This window comes from Oratosquilla oratoria, chromosome 3 (assembly GCF_046742065.1).
Source record: "Oratosquilla oratoria isolate Oo_2021 chromosome 3, ASM4674206v1, whole genome shotgun sequence".
Taxonomy (NCBI): domain Eukaryota; kingdom Metazoa; phylum Arthropoda; class Malacostraca; order Stomatopoda; family Squillidae; genus Oratosquilla; species Oratosquilla oratoria.
In genome coordinates, this window is record NC_134779.1 from 14,898,665 (window position 1) to 14,915,802 (window position 17,138).

General features: G+C 37.8%; 1 protein-coding gene across 2 annotated transcripts; it reads left to right on the forward strand.

Moving 5' to 3' along the window:
* The first annotated feature begins 860 nt into the window (after window positions 1–860).
* LOC143020688 (ras-related protein Rab-24-like) lies at window positions 861–16,835 on the forward strand. Of its 2 annotated transcripts, none has more exons than XM_076177329.1 (5): window positions 861–937; window positions 1,131–1,267; window positions 1,366–1,525; window positions 14,164–14,311; window positions 15,407–16,835. In XM_076177329.1, exons 2-5 carry the CDS (start codon window positions 1,153–1,155, stop codon window positions 15,569–15,571), a joined length of 588 nt encoding a protein of 195 aa, XP_076033444.1. In that variant the 5' UTR covers window positions 861–937; window positions 1,131–1,152; the 3' UTR covers window positions 15,572–16,835. The 2 variants fall into 2 exon arrangements, with proteins under 2 accessions (XP_076033444.1, XP_076033434.1); XM_076177319.1 differs by having other exon boundaries at window positions 863–941.
* Window positions 16,836–17,138: the final 303 nt, after the last annotated feature.

Here is a 17,138-nt window from a genome sequence, read left to right on the forward strand (position 1 = left end):
GCGCGCGCAGAGAAACATTCTACACAGCGACGTGGGGAAGGACTGTGCACAACCCAGGCTAGTTTTGTCCAAATTGTTTGTCAGGTTGTCAGCGGTCAGTCATGCACAACAGGTATTTATGTATTTTTACATTTAACCCCGCTATTATGAAGTCCTGCCAAAAGCTGAACAAAATATTCTGATAAACTCCTGTCCTAATCTAATAACATCGTCAATCAGAACACATTAATTCGATTCGTTGACAGCGACGATAGTTTTCCTTCTTTTTCCTTTATGATAATCTCCATTAGCTTTTATTCTTTTTATAAGAAACTCCCCATTGTGTTAGGAATAATCTAATCTTATGTGATATGAATGGAGTTCACGTGTGCCGCGATAATGAATGAAATTTAATTGAAAGTGGGCGAAACAAAGAACAATATCAACGCGTGCAGATCAGGTACTGCACCTCAGACATAGGCTACAGTTTCAGCGTAGTGTTGTATTTCGTGATATTTGAACTTTTGAATAATACATAGTGTCGTTATGGAATTAAAATAATTGGCAAAGAACTTATAATTTCAATGTTTTTTAATATAGAATAATAAGTGTTCAATCGTGACTTAGAATAATATATATGCTGTATAATATATGTATATGTATATAAACTTTTTATCCCACAGTCGGAGAAAAGAAGACACTAATGTCCGACTGTGGGATAAAAAGTTTATTTTATCAATGTGCTACGACATTACTTTATAGTATATATATATATATATATATATATATATATATATATATATGCACACACACATATATATATATATATATATATATATATATATATATATATATATATATATTCTTTTCTTTTAAACATAAGTGTAGCTGTGTGACGCTAGGACGTCCAACGAGAGCACGTGTTGAAATATAGACAATTTGGACAATTTGTCGCAGCGTAGGTAAATTGCTATTAAATTATGTGATTTATTTGAAATAATATATTATAATTCAAGTTGTTCAGTGTTTTAGCGTTAAACAGTGTCATCAAGAGATTATCAGAAATTTCAGACGTTGAGGAAGAAAATGTCAATGCAAAGTTCCTAGCATTTTTTTATTTGCCGATTAATTTATTCTTTGTCATATTCAAGGATTCAGTGAGAATACAGTATAATGTCCTATTCAGAACTTAAAATTGTTGTTCTGGGGCAGATGGGATGTGGAAAATCCTGCCTTGTCGAACGTTTCATCTCTGGTACATTTTCACCCGAGTACAAGGAAACAATAGGTTTGTATCTAACTATTTGAAGTTTATAAATAATAATGATAGCATTAGATTCACTAAGAATTACAAGAGTGAAACTTGAAATATAACGTTATTTCCAGGTGCTTTGTGTGCAGTAAAGAAAGTGGTTGTGAAAAAACGAGAAGTGCAATTCAACATCTTAGACACTGCAGGAGGAGAACGGTACGAAACAATGACAAGAGTCTACTATAAGAATGCCATTGCTGCCATAGTTTGTTATGATATGAATGACAGTAAAAGGTTAGTACATGTATTTATGCACTAGAATTGCATTATCTCAACGGAATTCTATTTCAGTATTATATACACAGGTATATTTTAGTAACTGATTGATCATCAGATTGTGGCGTATATGTTCCCAAAATACAGTATATTATGATTGGATATACATTTTTGGAATATATACATATATATATATATATATATGTATATATACATATATATATATATATATATAGATATATACATATATATACACACATATTCTTATGGGTTAAGAAGGATGGTAGGAAGCAGAAGGGGAGACAGACAATAGTGGGATAAAGGAGGAATCCTATGAGGGCCATAAAGAGAAGAATATAAAAATGCTAGGTGAATGAGGCAAAAAGAGCAGATTTGGAGTGGGGAGAGGTAGGGTGAGCAAGATAGAGAAGAAAAGGTAAAGGATGCAGATGGACCGATGTTAATGGAAGTGAAAGCAGCATGGGTATATTTACTTCAAGGATAATGTGAAGGAGATAAGGGAGGGTTTGATTGCGGCAATGGGAGATGCCAGGGAAAGGGTTGTGATGGGGAAGGAGAATGATAGGACTATACATACATACATATAACAACGGGTTTCCCCCCCTACAGGGAGGTAGCCAATGTCAAAAGCATAAATCCACTCCCACCCCTTTCATCCCCACATACTCCATTCCCATTCATCACCCCTCCCTCACTCTATTCTTGGTTCCTCCTGGATGATGGGTCATCCCTGCATCTCGCCCATTGACCTGGGTCAGAAGCAATGTAGCATGACACAGCATATCCACAGCAAGGTCGCTTTGTTAATCGGTGAACCCCCACCCCCTAATGCAGAAAAGAGAAGAGGGAGAAATCCCTTTGGTCTGCGTCAAAATATCATTTACACACACACACCCTCATCCCCCACTCATTCCCTTCCATGCGTCATAGCATCATCCATATTCCATCTATCTCATCTTTCGTCGCCCCATCATTTTCACTCCTTCCATCTCTACCTTCCACACCTCTTTTACTAATCTTCACACATTCTTTCTCTGTGTCCAAATCATCCCAACACTCTTTTATCAACCTCATCTCCAACTCTCTTTCCACACCTGTTCTCCTCTTCACCTCCTCGTTTCCCACTATATCCAGCCAAGTAACCTCTACCATACTTCTCAGGCATTTCATCTCATACACCTTTAAACTCTTCCTCTCTTTATGTTCCATCTTTCTGCCCCGTATGTGCTGTCAACACAATCACTCCTTCATAGAATCTCCTCTTAGCATCAATCCCCAAATGTCTATTTCTCATTACACTTTTTAATCCCCCAAGGCATTTACTTGCTTCTCTCAGTCTACATTCTACTTTCACCTCCACTCCTCCCTTTCTCGCCACATTCGCAGCCAAGTATCTAAAGCTATCCACTTCCTTCAGTCTCACTCCTTTAATACTCACTTCCAATTTGCTGCCATCCTCTCCCCTTGTACATCTCATCACCTTACTTTTACCCACATTAACTTCAACTTCATTCTTTCGCACACCTTCCCAAACTCCATCACAAGCTTCCTTAATCCCTCCTCTGATCCTGCTACAAGCGCAGTGTTATCAGTAAACAACAACTAGCTTATCTCCCATTTTCTCAATTTTCTTCAACCATCTCCAATCCCTGGCCCATTACCCATTCGTTTACCTCACGCACCACTCCATCCATGTATAAATTGAACAGCTAAGGTGACATAACACATCCCTGGCGAAGTCCTATCTTTACCTCAAACCACTCACTCTCTCCACTTCTAATTCTAATACAGGCTTTACTCTCTCGTAAAAACTGTTGGCTGTTATTAATAGCTTTCCTCTTATCCTATATATCTGCATTTCCTCCCACACTGCCTTCCTGTCTACTCTGTCATAAGCATTTTCCAAATTCATAAAGGCCGAAGAAACATCTTTACCTTTTCTTAAAGCTTTCTCACATATTTGCCTTACCACAAAAATCTGATCTACGCAACCCCTACCTGTCCTAAACCCATAGTGTTCTGCACCAATTACTCCATCTGTTCCTCTCTTAATCACCAATTATTCCCTCTGTTCCTCTCCTAATCCTCTTAATCAAAACCCTCCCAACTACACTCAACAAAGGATTACAAAGTATTACAAAGGAGGAGTATGTCGACAGGAGACCTTTTGGTCCATAACTAAGTCAGATGCGAAAATTTATAATGATAAATAGATAAACAAATAAGATAATGATAATATAAATAATAATAAATAAAATAAATAAATATGTAAATTTAAGAAATAAACAATTAAGGTTAGATAATAAACAAACAGAAAAATAATGAATATAAATGGACAAATAAATAATAAATAATAATCAAATAAATAATAATAAACAGACAAATAGTAACAAACAGATAAACAAATAATAAGTGTCAGGCATTACAGCATCTTGCTTAGGTGTTTATCTAAAGTCTAAACGAATCTTAAAGTTTCGAACTGAACTACATTGCACTGCCTCTGTAGGAATTTTATTCCATTCATTAACTACACGGTTGGCGAAGTTATTTCTACCAACTTTCAAATTAAATATATTTCCTGACAGGTTGAGACCATTATTTCTTGTCTGATTCTCATTCAGTGTGAACATTTTGTCACTTTTGATGTCAATTCCCTTTAGAATCTTAAAGACCTGAATCAAGTCACCTCTGAGTCTACGCTCTTTTAGGGAAAATAGATTCATGTGTTTTTGTCGATTTTCGTATAATTTATTTTTGATATTTGAAATCAGTTTTGTGGCTCGCCGTTGTACTCTTTCCAATCTGTCAATGTCTTTAATGATATTCGGTGACAATACAGAAACAGCATATTCCAAATGTGGATGAACTAATGATTTATACGAGGTCTGTCAGAAAAATATCCGACTTTATTTATCTATTTAATTAATTTATTTATTTATTTATTTTAAAAAACCTGATGGATTTGTATCAAGCGCACTTGCATGAGCCGACCTTGAACCTTCGTGCGCATGCGTGAATTTTTTCCTGACTGTCGATAGCGTCAATTGCTGGCAAGCAGCATTTGCGTGAGGTAATGTGTAGTGCTCTTGGCGGTTTTTCATTGCAAGGAAAATGACTGGGATTTGGTTTCCGGGTCGTACCCGTACACCCAGGACTCGTCACCAGTGATTATGGTATTCATGAAGTCGGGGTCACTGTTTGTGGAGTCCAGCATGTCCTGTGAGACTTTAACACGAAATTGTTTTTGCTCCGCCGTCAACAGATTCGGCATGAATTTCGCCGCCACTCTCTTCATGGCCAAATGTTCACCTTCATGAATACCATAATCACTGGTGACGAGTCCTGGGTGTATGGGTACGACCCGGAAACCAAATCCCAGTCATTTTCCTTGCAATGAAAAACCGCCGAGAGCACTACACATTACCTCACGCAAATGCTGCTTGCCAGCAACTGACACTATCGACAGGCAGGAAAAAAATTACGCATGCACACGAAGGTCCAAGGTCGGCTCATGCAAGAGCGCTTAATTCAAATCAATTGGGTTTTTGAAAAAAAAAGTCGGATACTTTACTAACAGACCTCGTATAGCTTGTTAATGAGAGATGGACTTTTGAAGTCAAAGGATTGTGCAATCAGTCCTAGAATCTTATTTGCTTTCTCAGAGGCTGAATTACACTGCTTAGATGATTTGAGATCGTTACTGATAATTACGCTGATATCCTTTTCACTATCAACTTTTGTTAACAAATTTCCAAATAACTTGTAATCGTACTTACTGTTATTTTTACCTATGTGCGTAACCTTGCATTAACTTGTGTTAAATTTCATTTGTCACTTTTCAGCTAGGCCATTGCTGTAGTTTATCTAAATTTTCTTGAATATCTAATTCGTTTAAGTGATCATTTGCCATTCCGCATTGTCTTGTATCATCACCAGAGTTGAAGACAATAGATTTCAGTCCATGGTCTATATCATTTACATATACTATGAATACAAGTGGCCTAAGAACAGAACCCTGAGGAACTCCACTTGTAACATTTTTCCATCTAGAAGTTTTGCCATTTAGAACAACTCTGTTTTCGATCGTTTAACCAATTACTAGTCCAACTTAGGCTACCACTTATTCTGTGTGAAGCTAATTTAGTAAGTAGTCTTTCGTGGGGGACGGTATCAAAAGCTTTTGCAGTCTAAATATATTAAATATACATTGTTTCTTTTGTTATAATTCGAGATGACTGTGTTGTAGAATTTGAGTTAGTCACATACGAACATTTCCGTCCGAATCCATGCTGGCTATCATTTATCAAACAATTTTAAATAATGTTCAATAGCATCCCTGATGATAGTTTCCATAATTTTTCCGAGTGAAGTCAAGCTTATAGGCCTATAATTGGTTTCTTTTTGTCATCTTTTTTGAATATGGGAGTAACGTTATCTAGCTTCCATTCTCATGGGACATCTCCGGATATGATGGATTATTTTTTTCTAATAATTTCTAATGGAACAACAGTCTCATTCTTCATGGGACATCTCCGGATATGATGGATTATTTTTTTCTAATAATTTCTAATGGAACAACAGTCTCATTCTTCATTTCTTTTAAGATTCTTGGATACCAACCATCAGGCCCTGGTGTTTTATTAACTTTGAGTTTTTCTATACACTTTTTTTTTTTTTTTTTTTTATATTTACCGTAATAGGTTCACCCTAGACTTTTCAGATGTTTCAGTTTGGAGTTCACTTTGAGGTGTTTCGTTTACGAATACTAAGCTAAAATAGTTGTTTAAAACATCACACATTCCTCCATTTGAGTATTCAAGTTGACTGTCAGCAGATAATATTGGGTTACTGTGACTCCTAATAACCTTCTTATCTCTTATGTAACTATAGAATTCTCTGAGATTCTTTTTGAAATTGTCAGCAATATTCATTTTGTATTGTTTTCGTTTCTTTATTGTCTTTTTTAAATCTCTGCATTTTTACATAACTTAAATAGTCATTAGGTGCACCCGAGCACCTGTCTCTTTTTAGCAATACTTTTTTTAGTTTCTTTGTCAAGCCATTTTGGGTGAGCCTGATTTGGGAGGGCATGTCCTTAAATGGGATGTACTGTAAGTATGAATCATCTTAGTAAGCATATTTTGAAATATTTCCCACATCTGATCTCATGTTTTCATTTTTGCCTCCCAGTCTGTAAACTGAAGCTCCTGAATATTCAAGTTGACATTTACATACTTGGATGAAGAAATGGTGATGAAAATACTAGTCACTTTGATAACACCAAAGTTGGAGTATGCAGCGACGACGTGGTCACCAAGTACAAAAAAATGTACAATAAAACTTGAAAGAATACAAAGAGCAATTATGAAATTGGCACCAATGCTCTCAGGACTATCATATGAGGAGAGACTGGCAAACTTGAGCTAGACATTGGAGCAAAGAAGAGAGAGAGAAGACTTGATAACTATTTATTTATAACTATTTATAGAATCATGAAAGGCATGGAAATTATTGATAGAGAGGATCTAATAAAATGGGATAGTAGAGATCAGTGGCGGCGCCAGGGGGGGGCTTGGGGGTGCTTTAGCCCCCCAAAAGAGTGGCCAGCCCCCCCATTAGCCCCCCCCAACTGAACTGAGCAAATTGAAAATTTAAAACACTCATTGAAATAATTTTATTAAGTGGAATTTTTTGCCAGGGCTAAAGATTTGTCAGCCATCAGTGCTAGCCCAACCATTAACCCCCTCCCCTTCTGAAATGAGGATAATACATGTGTATTATCATATTACTATTAGCCCCCCCCAAAATTTGCTCAGCCCCCCCTTAGCCTCCCAACTAAAAATTCCTGGCGCCACCGCTGGTAGAGATACTAGAGGACATGGAAAGAAAATAAAAAAAGACAATTATAGAAGAGACCTGAAAAAGAACAGCTTTCCCCACTGGATAATAGATGTTTGGAGTAAGTTAGATGAAAATGTGTTGTGTGCAAAAATGATAAACGCATTTAAAAACAGTCTAGATAAAACGAGATATGAAGATGGGACACCACGAGCATAGCTCTCCTTCCTGTAAAATGCTTGGTAAATACAACTAAGTAAATACACACATTCTTGGACAGATAGTGATTATTCCAAAATGTTGGAAGACACAAAAAATGCATTAATTGAATTACTGACAGAATGAAGAAACAGTAATTATGGGTGACTTTAATTCAAAAGAAATATGTTGGGAAGAAATGACAGTGAAAGGTGGAGAAGACCACTGGGGAAATATTTTACTTGATATGACCATTGAATACACATTTACTCAATGGATAAAGGAAAATACCAGGTATAGACACAATGAAGAACTGTCGAGACTTGATTTACTATTTACATCAGAGCCTGAAATTGTGGATATAATGAAATAGAAGACACCAATTGGGAAGAGTGACCACATATTAATAGAGTTTGAACTAAAAGAACAGATTGATTTAAGAAGAAATGAAAAACAGAAAAGGAAGACTAATGTACAGTATATCAAAACAGATTTTGAGAAAGTCAGAAAATTCTTTCAAAATGCAAATTGGGAAAACGTCTTAAATGAAGAAACAAAGATGGAAGAGAAATGGAACATATCAAAAGTAAATTATAATGAGAAAATAGACAAATATGTACAAAAGAAGAAACAAGAATGGGTGTACATAAAGTGCTGGTACAATAAAAAATGTAATGAGGCTAAAGATAGAACAGACAAAGCCTGGAAAAGATGAAAAAAAAAAAATTGAGCAAGTGGCAAATACACATCAAACTAAGAAATAAATATGTAAAAGTATGCAGGGAAGAAAAGAGAAACTATGAAAAGAACACAATAGAAATAATGCAAGGATCAACCCAAATGATTCTACAGGTATATGGATGACAAACTAAAAGATAAACATGAAATAGTAAAACTGTGTCAGGGGAACAATGAATCTATAGATGATGTAAAAATGGCTGAAATTATGAACAAACATTTTAAATTTGTATTTACAATTGAAAGTACACAAAATTGTGAGGAAGGACTGAAAGATTCCCCCCCCCCCATGAAAGAAATAACTGTGACACACAAGGAAATAAGAGACCAAATAGAAAAAACCTTGACATCAGAAAATCATACAGTCTGGATGGAATTGCAAACTGGATATTAAAAGAATGTATAGATGAACTAACAGACAAAATACACAAGATAATTGATTTCTCACTCAAAGAAGGAAAAGTACCATAAGATTGGATAAATGCAAATACATACATACATACATATACCAAGGCTTTTTCCCCCTTACAAGGGAGGTAGCCAAAAAGGAAAAGGCATAAAATCACTCCCAACCATTCCATCCCCGAATACACGCCACACTCCTCCACCCCCTCTCCCATCTTAGCACCTCCTGGATGACGGGTCATCCCTGCACCTTGTCCACTGCCCTGGGTCAGAAGCAGTGTCGCAAGACACAGCACATCCACAGCAAGGCCGCTTCATTAAATCGGCGACCCCCCTTCTCCGTCCCCCCATTGCATAAAAGGAGAAGACGGGGAGAAATCCCTTCGGGCTGCGTCAAATTTTGCTCACACATACTACCTCACCCCCCATCCCCCCGCCCATTCCACCTCATGCATCACATCATCCATATACAATCATTCTCCATTCACCTCTGTCTTCTGTCCTCTCCCGTCCTTCCTCAACAGACATTCCCCTCTTCTCCAAAGCCCCCTTCACCCCATCCATCCACCTCATCCTAGGATGTCCCCTCATGTTCACTCCCTCCACATCTGCTTTCCATACCTCTTTTACTAGTCTTTCTTCACTCATTCTTTCCATGTGTCCAAACCATCCTAATACTCTTTCATCAACCCTATCTCCCAACTCCCTTTCCACCCCTGTTTTCCTCCTCACCTCCTCATTTCTCACTCTAGCCTAGTAATCCCCATCATACTTCTCAGACACCTCATCTCAAACACATTCAAACTCCTTCTCTCTTCCTCCCTTATGTTCCATGTTTCTGCCCCATACAGTGCTGTTGGCACAATCACTCCTTCATACAGTCTCCTCTTAGCATCCATTCCCAAATGTCTATTCCTCATTACACTCTTTAATCCACCAAGGCATTTACTCGCTTCTCTCAATCTACATTCTACCTCCACCTTTTCCTGCCACATTTGCACCCAAGTATCTAAAACTATCCACTTCCTCCAGTTGCTCTCCCTTAATGCTCACTTCCAGTCTACTGCCACTTTCACCCCTTGTACATCTCATCACCTTACTTTTACCCACATTTATCTTTAGCTTTCTTCTATCACATACTCTCCCAAACTCTGTCACCAACTTCCTCAATCCCTCCTCCGATCCTGCCACAAGCGCAGTGTCGTCTGCAAACAACAGCTGGCTCACCTCCCACTTTTCTCTATTTTCTTTAACCATCTCCAATCCCTGACCCACTACCCTTGCATTTACCTCTCACACTACCCCATCCATGTATAAGTTGAACAGCCAGGGCGACATAACGCATCCTTGACGAAGTCCCACCTTTACCTCGAACCACTCACTCTCTCGATTTCTAATCCTGACGCAATGAAAAATGCAAATACTGTACCAATATACAAAGGAGGGGACAAAGAAAATTCAATTATAGACCAGTCTTCCTTACAAGCACAATAGCAAAAATATGTGAAAAAGTTATCAAAAGTAAATGGATCAGACATCTGGAAGAAAATAATATACTAAACCCAAAGCAATTTGGATTTAGACGCAGAAGATCATGTGCCACAAACTTGATCTGCTTTTACTCAAGGCTAATAGAAATAATACAAGAAAGGGATGGATGGGAGGATTGTGCCTTCTTAGATCTACAAAAAGCATTTGATAAAGTACCACACAAATGTTAAAAGTTATGGGTATGTAAACACTTAGAAAAGCACTTAACTGTTTATTGTTCTTCAAAGGCACAATGCACATGACACAAATAAGTTTATGTTCAGACAATAATATACACATCAACCTCTCCACACCGTGGCTCCACCATGACTAACCTGCAATGGCGTAGCATCTCCCTTAGCGCAGGAAATCTCTCAGGCCTAGCAACTGAACTTTGTTATACATGCAAATTAAGTACAGATTATACAATAAATCAAATGACAAAATTCTTACTATACATTGCATTGTACATTGAATCAAAAACAATACAAGATGCACAATAACAAATATTTATATTTCAACAACAAAAAGCTACTAAGAAAAATTGAAATAATAGGTGGAATATAAGGAAAGTTATTGGAATGGATGGAAGATTTTTTGAATGGGAGAAAAATGAGGGTGGTACTTACAGACAAGAACTCAACCTGGGAAGAAATGATAAGTCGAGTCCCACAAGGTTCTGTATTGGCCCTGATAATGTTTGCCATATATATATAAATGACATGGATGAAGGTATGGAATGTTATATGAACTTCTTTACAGATGATGCAAAACTACTAAAGAGAGTAAGTACAGAGGAAGATTGTAAATCACTACAAAAAAACCTGGATAAAATCTGGGAATGGAGTCAAAAGTGTGAAGTGAACTTCAACATCAAGAAATGTAGTATAATGGAATTTGAAAAAGGTAAAAATAGAATATCGGAACAATATAAAATTGGTACAAAGGAAGTTAAAAAAGTTAACTTGGCACCAGACAAGCATATCAATATAATAGTTGGAGGAACCTTCAATTTATTAAAATCAATGGGAGTGGCCTTTGATTACATGGATAAAGAAATGGTAAAGAAAATATTAGTTACAGTGATAAGACCAAGATTGGAGTATGCTGTGACAATATGGACACCCAGTACTAAAAAGAATATAAAGAAATTAGAAAGAATCCAAAGATCAGCAACAAAGGTGGCACCAACACTCTCCAAACTGACATAGAAACAAAGATTGTCCAAACTATAATTACCAACCCTGGAACAAAGAAGAAAAAGAGGAGATTTACTGACTATCTACAGAATTATGGAAGGGATGGAAGTCCTCGATAGAGATGATTTACTAAAGTGGGATAAAAGAAAACAAGAGGACATGAAAAGAAACTTAAAAAGGATAGTTATAGAAGAGATCGGAAAAAGAATAGTTTTCCACACAGAGTGGTGGATATCTGGAATAGATTGGATAAGGAAACAGTGAATGCAAAAACTATACAAGAATTTAGGAACAAACTTGATACCGATAGATACAAAGACCACTACGAGCATAGCTCTCTTCCTGTAAAATATACAGTCAAACCTTGCCTAATACGAGTGTTAAGTTTCCTAGCCTGTCATGCAGGATGAAGTTCATGTTGGGCAGGGTCTGATAGTGTATATATATATATATATATATATATATATATATATATATATATATATATATTGTATATATACATATAAATATTTTTATATATTGTATATGATATATGTATATATATATATATATATAGAGAGAGAGAGAGAGAGAGTGATCAGAGTGTAAAATGTAGTTGGAAAGGCATATAGGTGTTAATTGAGAGGGTTAGGAGAACAGGAGGTAATTGGTTAGAACAGAGTATATTTAAGAAAGGAAAAGATTGTGCAGATAAAAGTTTTGTAGTGAGAAGTCAAGGATGTCTTTTGTGGTCCTATATTTTCAACAAAATGTATGACAAGGGTGCATCGTGGGATGTGTTGCAAATGTATAGGTGGAAGGCTGATGAATAGGAGAACATGTGTTAGGATAGGGAATAGAGAGAATGATTGGTTTGAGGTGAAGGTGGGGCTGCACATGGGGTGTGTAATGTCACCATGGTTGTCCAATATCTACATGGATAGGGTGGTGTTGGGGATAATTATGAAGGTGATGGGCAGGGGTTTGGTGCTGGTAAGTGAGAGTGGAAGGAAGTGGGAGGTGAGACTGTGCTTGTACCTGGGTCAGAGGAGAGACTGAGGCAGCTAGTGATGGAGTTTAGGAGGATATGAAAGAGGAGAGAGGGCATGAGATAAGTATGAGTGGAGAGTGGTTATGAATGGATGAGAAATTGACAGCCTGAATGAATTTCTTGGCTGTTCTGTAATTTCTCAAATAGAATTAATAGTTGTCTCAAGTTTCACTAAGTGGTTGGGAACAGTCTCTCAGGGATAAAAAAAGTATTGTTGTTGTTGTTGCCGTTCCCTAGACTGTCTGTCCGAGCAGTCCCGTCTCCCCAAGGAATACCACAGCTGAAACTGGGTTTTCCCATAAATCCTTTATAGAGTGTATGTTGTGTTGTTTGCGTGCATGATTGTGTATAATGCAGTCTTCCATTATGTGTTATATGGTATGGGGTGAAGTGTTACATCCTGGGTAGCTGTTCACAATGCAGTCATCCAGCCTCTTCTGGTAGCTTAGAAGTGCTGCGGCAAGTGTTTGTGTGCCTCTCATGTTGAGGTGGTCCTTGACTTTGAGGACTTTTGTTTCATGGTGTAAATGGTCTGTAGGTGTTGTATTTGTGCAGCCTGTAATTGTTTTTAGGGCTTTGTTTTGTATGATTTGAAGGGTGTTGTGGTGTCTCACTGAGATTAGGAGCCCATGCAGGACTCGCATAATTCATCACTGAGCATATGCATTGTTTGTATATTGTTGTATTAGTTTCTTTGTTTTGTCCAAATGTTGTTCCAGTGATTGACTTAATTGCGTTAAGTCTAAGGTCCTGGAGCCGCAGCGTCTACGTCATGGGACCACCCCCCAACCCCAAGAGTTGGGGGCCAAACGGCGGCAACCAGCCCTGGCCACCGGCTCTACGCAGGTGGCACCGATCCCCAAGAGGAGCTACGACTGCCTTGGGGAGTACCACAAAATGGACTGTTGTCTGGGATTGTTTCTTTATCATCAGCTGAAAATGGTAGGGGTGAGGGGAGCAGTCACTGGTTGTCTGCTCTCCATATGTGAAAAAAGTATTAGAAATACAGCACAGGTTGACAGACAGCAAGGGCCGAGTCCAGAGACCAAGTGTCAGCCTCTCAGGGATGCACCTCCCAATGGAGGTGACGGGGTTTACAGGTTCTGAAAATGGGCAGCTTTGCTTTCTAATCTGCAGCACCACTACATGCAGGTACCTGTCACTGGTCCCTCTTAAGGGGGGATGTATGAGTGTGTGTGCCAAGAGTGGGGAGGGGGGGGGGTTGCCATGTAATGAATCAGTGGGGGTAAACCAGCTTTGGCTGTTAGACCCTGCTGTGGTCTGCATTGCCTCTGACCCAAATGGCAGGGGAAAAGGATGATCCTTTATTCACAAAGAGCTAAGATAGAGGGGACAACAAATGGGTGTGGGATGGGTGAAAGGTGGGTGTATGCCTTTGATGTGCCTCCCCTTTATATGGGGAAAAGGACAAGGCTTTTCATATGATATGACCTACACCTGCTGCTCAACTCCAAATCTCACTTATGACTTTTTATATCTCTATGCTTTAGTCCATAAGGATAGAAGCATTAGCAAATTGGTGGCAATGAAATACATTAAAAATATCTAACTTTTCCTGCCTTTCCCTTGCTCCCCCTTTCCTCCATTCCCCCTGACCCTCCCCTTTTCCACATGCTTCTGCCCGTCCCTCTACCTATGTTTAGTATATATTTGTTATTATTTTCTTGTGTTGATAGTTTGAAACGTACATGGTTTTGGGTGAATGAACTTCTAAGCAATGTGGAAGGCTGTCAGATATACTTGTGTGGTACCAAATTAGACCAGGTTGTGAAAGAAGAGTCATCCCTGGTTGATAGTGGCCACATAAACGAATATGCAACTTGGGTAAGTTAATCTTTATGCACAGTTGAAAAGTTAGTAATAATTCTGCACTTTCTTTTGTACATGTAGGTGATTCACACATAAGCTGCATTATGTTTATACTCAGGGCAGACTACATTAAATTCCCTACTTCAAAAAACCCGTAAGGTGGGACCATCCTAAATCCCTCAGAGAAGGGAAGTTTATGACAATAAAATGAATCAGTTATACAGTACTTATATACCCTTTTCTCACATTAATCTCCTGAAAGTTTTGCTAAACTATAATTCTAACTAAAATATTTATGTTTTCACCTCTTATTAAAAAACAAAACAAAAATAAATAAATAGATCAATTAGACCCATCTTTGACTATGTGGTACATTTTTGGTCTGTCCTATAGAATGGATATTAATTCGACACTAGAATCTGTACAGAGGAGAATGACCAAAATGAATCAAAGGCTTAGAAATTTACCAAAGACATACTTAAGCATCTTAATTTACACTCTCTGGAAAGGTAAAAAGTGGAGGAGGATTCAACATAGGTATTGAATTGGGTCAAGGGCTTTAACAAGGATGATGCAGGAAAAGTCATCATGTTAAGACAAAAGAGCAGGACTCATAGTAATGGATTTGAATTGGATAGTTTTAGGTTTAAGAAGAAAATAGGCCAGAACTAGTTTACCAACAGAATGGTTAATGAATGGAATGGACTTGGCAACCATGTATTGAGTGCTGAGACAATTGATTGTTTTTAAGAGAAGATTAGATAACTTTATGGATACAGATCATAAAGTTCTTATATTTTGTTAGAAAAAAAAAAAGTAAATGAATACATGAATTCTAGTTTGGCTCTTCTGCTTAGCTGGCCCTGACCCTACTTTTGTTCAGGTACTATAATTATGATGTAAATATCTGAGATGAGGTAAGGTGGTAGTAAAATCTTTTCATACCTGTAAGTGTCCTGTATGAGATAAAGTGTCATATAATACCATTTATTGAATACTTATTAAGTCTTTAGGTTTCTGTCCGAAATTAATAAAATTTTGATATATGGTAGAAATATATATAGTAACCCTTGTGACTGAAAACTTTTTTCCTTTTTTTTTTTAATGCAGTTTAATGGGAAAATTTTTGAGACATCAGCAAAGACTGGTGAAAATATTGAAGAACTCTTCAAGACTATCTTCAACGATTTTGCCAAGGCTAATCCCACAATAGGAACTATGGTGGATTCATTTTCCCCTCTGGACTGCTTTAGAAAAACCTTATTCTGTTGTTAACAAATATTTCATTGGAGTGAAATAGGCTTCATATTATTCAGTACGTATGATTACAATATTGCACAAGTTCTATTTTTTTCTATATATATTTATTATTATTAATATTATTTTTATTATAATTATTTTACAACTATTATGATTTTTAATGTTGAAGGATGGGTGGAGGGTGGTTGCATGTCTTGAATGGCTACCCCTCTTAAAAGGGGAAACCTTTTAGTATATAATAAAAATAATATAATAGATTATTTGGAATGGATGAGGGTGGAGTTACTACATGATGAAGCAGTGGGGGTAAACAAGGTCCAGATGTTGGGCCCAACTATGAAAGAGCTGTGCCTCACTCTATTGCCTTTGACCCAAGCATGGTGATGGGGGACAGGGGCAACCCTTCATCTTAGAGGTGCTGAAATGGGAATAGATTTAAATGCATGTTAATTGTGGATGATGTGTGTATGTGCTTTGACTGCCACCCCTTTAAAAGGGGGAAAGGGTCTACTGTGTATTTACCTAATTGTAGTATACAGGAAAGGAGCAATGCTTGTGAGGTTGTATCTTATTCACCATTTATCATACCTAGCTGTGTGTGTGTGGGAGGACAAGAATTTTGCCCATTTTATAACCATACCCATAGGAGATAGTATTGAATTCAGACAAAAGTGATGGCTGGGCTGTGTGTAGTGTAGGATAGTCTGAGTAATGTGGCAGCACAAAATGGTGGTTAGTATGCATCTAGCTGTTGTAGGAAGCAGATTGCTATGGTGAGTGCTCGTAGAATTTTCTTTCCGACGCGTCACATTTTTACCACTCCAGGCATCCCTACAACCTTAATATGACCTCTAGGAGGGAATATTCGTGAAGCAGTTGCTCAGATAATTGCTTTAAAGGAATCTGGCCTGCAAACCAAGCAAATAGTGCAGGAAATTGGTGCCAGTGAGAGAACAGTGTGCCGGTGGATTGCCAGATTTTATGAGGAGGGAGGGAACAACCTACCATCTTCAAAACCAAGGTCTGGTAGGCCTAAGAAGACTTTGGGTTAGGCCCACAATATTTTGAAATATACTTTGGAGTCTACTCTAGAACCACAGCCAGGATAATCGAGCAGGGCAACCCAGATCTGTTTGGTGGTGTGTCTGTGAGGAGAGTATGCTGCCGCATCAAGGACCTGAATTATTAGAGGTGCCACCCTGTGAAGAAACCCATCAGTGGCACCAATTTACTGCACTATTTGCTTGGTTTACAGGCCAGATTCCTTTAAAGCAATTATCTGAGCAACTGCTTCATGTAAATATTCCCTCTGAGGTCATATTAGGGTCGTAGGGATGCCTGGAGTGGTAAAAATATATATATATACAGTACTGGACAAAAGTGATGGCCGGGTGGGGTGGGAAGACAAGAATTTTGCCTGTTTTATAACCATACCCATAGATGATAGTACTGAATTCGGACAAAAGCGATGGCCGGGCTGTGTGTAGTGTAGGATAGTCTGAGTCATGTGGCAGCAGAAAATGGCAATTATATATATATATATATCTTCCCTGTGGTGGGGGAAAAGAATACTGCCACCAAG